The following is a 7,112-nucleotide window of genomic DNA, read 5'->3' as shown; positions in this document are numbered from 1 at the left end:
TTACTCAATACTGACAAAACTACTTAGGTAGTTTTTTGGGTTGTGGGGGGTTGTTGGGGGTTTTTGTTGGTTGTGGGTTTTGTTTGTTTGTTTGTTTTGGGGTTTTTTTTGTTTGTTTTTTTAAATAAATCTAGTGCTTTTTTGGTTTAAAGTTAGAGAAAAGGAAGAAATGTGATCTATGTATTTTCTGCTAAAGGGTCTGTGGTTTGCCTGGCTGCTAAACAGCCTTGCAGGTCAGTAATAACACTTCCTGGTCAAGGACTAAATGTTCCTTTCATGCTACTGTTTGTTTTTCTAAAACCAGGATTTGCTTCCTTTGAAGGCAGGTTGCTTTCATGAGGGATAGTGCAACTTGTATGAGGGTTCTTAAACATAGGAAAAAAACATCTGTACTTGCACAGCTAGTTATAAATCACTTATCCTAAAATTCTGAATATGAATATTAAGTCTTACATTTTCCAGTAATTTTTAATCCTTTTTTGTGCACATGTTGATTTCCTAAATGTTAAATGCTTTGTTTAAAAATAGTGTTCTCTGTTGAGAATATTTTCATGGAATAAAAAAAATCTTTTCACTGTCTTAAGTAATTAGCTTCCCCATTTGTCTTCTGTTAAGATTGACAGGGAGACTTCCAGTGTGAGGTGTGTAACCTCTTGTTCTGTTGGTAGAACCTCTGTTTTGATTGTAAATGGGGGGAACAGATAATACCGTTCTGGTGCCGGTTTTGTTGTTAGCTGTAAGTGGCCTCTCACGCCAGAAGTAGGCTTACTGACAACAAACATGTGCAGCTCTGACCATAGTTCTCTCTTAAATATTTATACAGCTTCTGAGGATAGTGCTTAGACACCAGTTCTGTATGTGACAAAGTGGAATTTGCTGCTGAAGCTCTCTTCACGTGAACCCCAAAGCAATGCTGATTTCCTAGGAACAGTGGTAACAGCTTATGCTTTGCTTTTATCCAAGGAAGGGAAAAAAAAAGTACTTGCCACAGTGATGCACCTCAGTAAACGAAGCAAGTTTAACATATACACACACCCACGCTTACTCATATCTGAAAGCATTTTAATTATCTTGATTGTTTGTTCTTGCCATTGCATCATTCATTCCTGGCCATGTAGCTGTGCAGGCTCCAGCAGAAGCCAAAGTACTACAGATGCCATCTTTAAAAAAAAAAAAAAACAACAACTTACGTTGTCCCAACACATTCACAACTAATTTCCTAGTTTCATAGGTGCAGTGATAGTTGAACCTACTGTTGTGCTCCTCACAGCTAAAGGATCATTTCTGCAACCTGCAGTAATTCTGCACTCTGCAAATATGCAAATTATTTTGCATAAAGATACACTTTAATTCACAATTCTATGTACAGTTTTTTTATATTCATTAAAGAAAATTATACAACAAATTTTCTGCAATGTCACATACTTAATCTATCATTTTATTTACACTATTTGCTTCATTTAATATTAAGATGACACTGCCCTTACTCCTTGGCACGATCAAAACATTCCAACTCTGGGGAAAGGCAAAGAGCTGTGAGACAGTCTTGCAGGGATAACCTCACTGTTTAAAGGGATCATTTAATGACTGATACAGTAAATAAATAATTTGCTTAGAAATCAGTAGTATTAAAACAAGTGTGCATTGTGCAGTTAAAAGTTCTAAACATCTTGTGAAATGCAAGAAGTTTGTGCAGTATCAAATTGCCAAAAGAAAGCTAAGGTTATTTCAAGTATCTTATTTAAATAGAGTTTGCAGTCTTATATACTTAATTGTTCCACCTGCCTCACCAGAGGAGGTTCCAGTCTCCGTGAAAGTGCAGTTAAAATCTGGCTGAATTTCTCATATCGTTCGTTTTGATTAACTTGTGCTCCTTTGCTGCCCCAAAGCAATCTCATTTGAAATTCTGTCTTGAAGATTTCGCTCATCTCTTCATCTGGCTGGAAACCTAGTAAGTAAAAAGAATCCCACAGTATCACCGTCAGGCGTGTTCTGTATTCAGTAGAAATGGCTTTTACGCTGTATTCCTCCCGTGTAAGCTGAGCTTTAGTGTGCTGGGTTCCTTCTTCTGCACAGTCATTTTAACAAACTAGTAAAACTGAAAATTGTTTCCATCTGTGACATTCTGGTAGCACACAAATGGCTCCAGGGGGGAACACTGGGACAGGCTGCCCTTTGCAAGTCTGATGGTCTAGAATTAGCATTATAGCCTGACCTTAAATACGATTACTGATGTATATGTATGTGCCGCCTGCAGAAATACTTGGCTTTTTCTCCCCTTCCTTTTTCACTGCAAGCTTAAAATACAAAGTTGTATTATGTTGCTGGCTACAAGCAGTCAAGAACTCAGTGCTGCATCTTGTGCTGCTTTAAAGAATCTTACTACGATGGATGGTGTTTTATTTGCAAAAATCCAAGTAAGAATTTTCAGTTGTACAGAAGACCGGAAGTTACCCTTGGTTCTTATTGTACTTCAGTTGCTAGAAGGGTCAGCATGTTAAGTCATGAGAACTTTATGCTTAGCAAAAAATGCATGTTCTGTTGCTTACTGGACAATTGTAACAATTAATAATTCGCTGTCTGCTTTTAAACAATATTAATGTTGTCCTCAGACTGAGCTTCCTCAGCTCCAGTGAAAGAAAAGAATTTCTTGCACTACTGACCTGCAGTGGCACTTAGGCAGAGACCTTATTCTTCAGACTGTGTAACCCACACCGTGTGTTAGAGTGCAGCAGGTTCTCCTGCTGGTGCTCCCTACCTTCCAGCAGCCTCTCTGCAGTCGAGCTGTACGTCTCTGCGTTCTGGGCTATCTGGCGAGCTGTGGCCAAGTGCTTGAGCATTATCTCGCAGCTTTGGTCGCTGCTTTCCCACAGGTCCACACCTTCAAACACAACGGCTTGTCGCTCCATCAGGGTAATGAGAGGCATCAGCAATGGCACTGCTACGTTGTTCTGTAGAGCACCAGCAGTCTCTGGGGTAGAGTAACAAAGGAAACATACCACCAGACTTTTTAAAACCTGCTAACTAACTGAAGGTGGTGGTGTAACTACAGTATTCTTTTCAAAGCTGGAAACTACTTTTTGTCTTACAGCTTTCAAATTAACACCTTATCTCAGAAACACCTGTCTGACCAGTTTCCGGTGACCTGGTTGGGGGAGAAGGCCAAAACAAATTAAGTGCTGGAAAACTGTATTTGCTAAAGAAGATGACCTGCTGAATTATGAGACAGTAGCACAGTGGTTTTAAACACATTTTAAATCTATGCCATAGCAATAAATTCTGTGAGGCCAACAAGTTCTCCTTCTCTGCCTTAGAGAAATAGTCAAGAGAAATGTTAGCTCCACCATGGAGGCTAGAGCTGCAAAGCATCTGATATGACCAGAGGAATTCTCTGACCAATCCATTCTTTGTATTTGAGGAATCATCCTCTGATTCAATAGGCAAAGCAAATAAAAAGCAAAATCTGCCAGAAGTAACTCTCCTCTGAGGAGTAACCAGTAAATCCTCCTTTCATATCTTTGTGGCAAGATGATGCAGTTTCAGTTTCTGCTCCACAAAACAGGGAGTGTGGGTTGGAGCAGAATGTTGCTTTCTGGGTGGGTACATGCAGACGAGCACATACTGATGTTTGCCTGGCATGCTGTTGCCTTCTGTGTTTCATCGCCTGACGTGGCACTGCGCAGGTTCACACAGACACTTGGAACAGAGGCTGCCCAGCTATCAAAGCTGCAGCTGCCTCAGCTCCCTACACAAGACATCAGTAGTAGGAGAGTTAAAAGACTAAACGTCCGGTTGGTCTTCTAAAAAGTCATGCATACTCACTGTTCCACTCATCTTGTCCTTCATGCAAAGCTTTCCTGAATGGCTTCAGCTGTTTTTCATATATAATGGCAGTCTGGGTATAATGATGTCTTAGAGAGGTCCACGTTTGTTCTAACCTAGTGACCTGTTTGTTTATACAAAATAGAGAATACCCATGAGCTGACTCCATAGCCATCCACAGGAAACGTACACTGCTAGTGACAAAGGTGCTGTTCTAATGAGCTTTCTAGTCTTGATGAAATTGCATAAATAAAATAAACCGTCCAACTCCACGTTTTGTAACATACACAGAATTTTACCTGTGGCATTTCCAGTGCTTTCATGATGGCAGAAAACGCATACAAATCGCCCAGTGAGTCCTTCAGCTCCACTGCCACTTGGATGATCCTGTTTAATGTTGCTGCTCTATCTTCTAGATTTCCTGTGCAACCCAGGATATCTACAGCTATTCCTATTGCCATGGTATTGTGCCTGTAAGTGAAACCATTTACACTACTAGTTACGAACCATTAAATTGATAATTGTACACATCTGCGCAGTTCCCCATTCCCTGTATTGCTTGCAGGGAGTTGACCCATGACCTTAAGGAATTTCTTCCTATGCAAAAAAGAAGTGAAACATCATCTCACTCAATTAACGTCCATACACAAGGGTTCAGAAAACACGCGGGAGCGCGTTCCTTGAGAAAATGTGGAGTACAATGCAGCAATGCTCTGATCTTTTGGCCATCTGCCCTGGAAATGAGTAACAGGAACATTTACCTTTCGATGAGGTCAAGACGCAGTTGATGTCCAAAAGGCAAGGTAATCAGTTCAAGACCAGAGTTCACTCCCATAATCCTCTTCATCTCGTCAGAAACTTCTAGAATCCTTGCCACCTGGCAAGTGCAAAAATTTGTGCGTCAGTTTTGAAACTAACTTACTTCAAGAAAATCCCTAGCTGCATAGGAGTCCTCCAGGTTCGTGTGGGGCCTGTAGAGCTAAGTGCACGGCATGGAACTTAATGCAGTCATCTAAGAACAGCTGCATAACTTCTGCACATTCAGTGACTTGCACAAAAAGACCAATAACTATTTTTTTCATGATTCAGGCATCAGAAGACATAAAAAGTGTGACTAAAATGCTTTACTGAACTTCCATCCTCCACTTCCACACAGAAATTCATGTGCAAGCTCCAGAAATGTGGAGCTCTGGGCCTGATCCTTGTCAGCATGGCTCTGCTCTTTGGTCTTAAAGGTGTAGACATTTGCTTCACTTTGATTATTCTAAACAGACTGCTGCTCAGAATGTTTTTGGATTACACCACAGGGTCCTCTTAAGGACTAATTAAATTAGTAAAAGGACTTTAAGGAAGACACTGAATGTTTGCCTAATTAAGTCATTATGTGATACCCTCACCAATTTGTCTTTGCTTTTTAAACTTACAGTATTAGCTAGTGCGCTTTTATCAATAGCAATTACATATACTAATTACAAACAAAACCACATCATTAATACATTAACGTGAGATCATCTCCTGGTTTAAGGCCTGCACAGTGACACATGTAACAAACCAATTTGCCTGCTGTTTTCTGATACACCCATCGCCACGCTTTCTTGGTTATGGAAAGACAAAAGCAATGTGGGCCAGACAAGGAGCCTCACTGGCACAAAAAAAAGTAGCCCTCTGGAGAAACCTATTTTACTTCTAGAGAGACGCCTGTAGAGACACGCCAATTGCTACTCCAGCATCACAAGAAGCCCTCTCAGGCATGTGAGTTGCAGAAGCTCCATCACTTACCGTATGCGTGTTCCTTTCATTATTAGAAAGGTCGTTACCCAAAAGGCAAACTGGGCTACCACTGCCGCACTAGCAGCCCTGTGAGCGGCACTTATCGCAGAGCTCAGTACGAGGCGTTTGCCCTGGCCCAGTTCACATGCCAATCTCACTATCACGCAGCTCTGATCAGTGCAGCGGTATGCACCCTAACCAATGAATGACAGTCATTGGCTCTCAGCACTGAGTGAGGAAGATAAAACACACTTCTCTGTGTGTCCCACCTGGTTACTGTTCTTGCTCCAAATTCCAAAAATCTGTTTCTGTAAAACACGCCAGGGACTCTTAATTGTACAGGCTCCACACTTCCAGCAGGACAGTTTCCTTGGTCCCATTCCAGGGCTTATGGAATTTAAAATAAGGAGGCTAATAATGAGCTAATTGACTATAACAGATTATACATATAAACCGGCTTATTACTTCTCAAAGGCATGCATATCCTACGCCTTCAAGCAACATATTCTTTGACAACGTATTAAAAGACATTCTGGTTATTTTTATTAGGTTGAAGGAGGGAAAGGTGAATTTTGGAAGAGGGGTAGAGGGTTAGAGAACGCTGTTACTACTCTTGAAACCACAGTAAAGAAGCTGCAATCTATCACTTCTGAAAGACCAAGCAGTTGTGGAGCTGGCTTTTTTTGAATCCTTCGTCTGTGCGAAGTCTCACTTTGCAGCAGCCAACAGCACTACCCGAGAGAGGAGCTGTTTGCTGTTGGCAGGAGGCCAGCAGCTGGCAGGCACTCATCCCACTGCTGCTCCAGCCAGCTGCCTCCTTCCCCGAACTATGGTGTCAATCAGCAGCACTCGCAGAGTGCCAGGGACACACTTCCTCTGGAGCACCACTCCCACTTCCTTTCTCGTCTGCAGTGGAGTTCCCCAGGAAGAAGCTGGATGTGTTGCTGCTTTTCAAGCTGTTCTTAAAAAAAAAAAAAAAACAAGCAGAACCCAACAAAGGGCACAACACTTGGTTCCTGTAGCTGCTCTGTGGCAGGTATAGCACTCGGGTCATCCCAGCAAAGTGGTGCAGATACAACGTCATTTCTTTTATTATACAAAGTCATCATCTCATAAGAAGATGACTTCTCCCATCTTTCCATATTTCTGACCCAACAGCTGATCCCCAAGCCTTGTCAGCTGAACTGTGAAAAACAGCTGTTTGAGTTTCACGTCTTTCTGAACAATTCCACTAGTAATACAGTTCTCTCATAGGAGAGAAAGGCACAAGTCCTGATGGCTATTTGCCCACACCACCTATCCAGCTGTAAGACAGACACTCAGACAAACGTGAGAAGAGCAGCTAGTTTTAGACTTTTGAATTTATTTAGTTCCATTCAAATTCTTATACTGTGGCCAGCACTATGGCAACCAGGTGGTGTCTGTCTACCGTTTGCTCTTGGGGAGCTGACTAGCTGTTTCCTGTTGGGAGTAGCTCTTTCCACAGTGTTTACAGTGCAGATAGCTCTTCCTCCAGTACA

The 7,112-nt window shown here is 41.7% G+C and overlaps 1 protein-coding gene across 1 annotated transcript in view; it reads right to left on the bottom strand.

Annotated features, from left to right (window-relative positions):
* Positions 1-1,599: 1,599 nt before the first annotated feature.
* Positions 1,600-7,112, bottom strand: part of BCAR3 (breast cancer anti-estrogen resistance 3) — a 19,776-nt gene continuing 14,263 nt past the window's right edge. The window contains exons 6-10 of the mRNA XM_008937448.1: positions 4,584-4,699; positions 4,122-4,293; positions 3,823-3,946; positions 2,759-2,971; positions 1,600-1,948 (exon numbers count right to left, since the gene is read on the bottom strand). Coding sequence (XP_008935696.1) covers positions 1,761-1,948; positions 2,759-2,971; positions 3,823-3,946; positions 4,122-4,293; positions 4,584-4,699 — 813 coding nt within the window. The 3' untranslated portion in view covers positions 1,600-1,760. The remainder of the gene's footprint in view (positions 1,949-2,758; positions 2,972-3,822; positions 3,947-4,121; positions 4,294-4,583; positions 4,700-7,112) is intronic.

This window comes from Merops nubicus, unplaced genomic scaffold (assembly GCF_000691845.1).
Source record: "Merops nubicus isolate BGI_N331 unplaced genomic scaffold, ASM69184v1 scaffold11393, whole genome shotgun sequence".
In the NCBI taxonomy this organism is placed as follows: domain Eukaryota; kingdom Metazoa; phylum Chordata; class Aves; order Coraciiformes; family Meropidae; genus Merops; species Merops nubicus.
The sequence above is the reverse complement of the archived record's forward strand: the minus strand, read 5'-3'. Positions and strand labels throughout refer to the sequence as shown.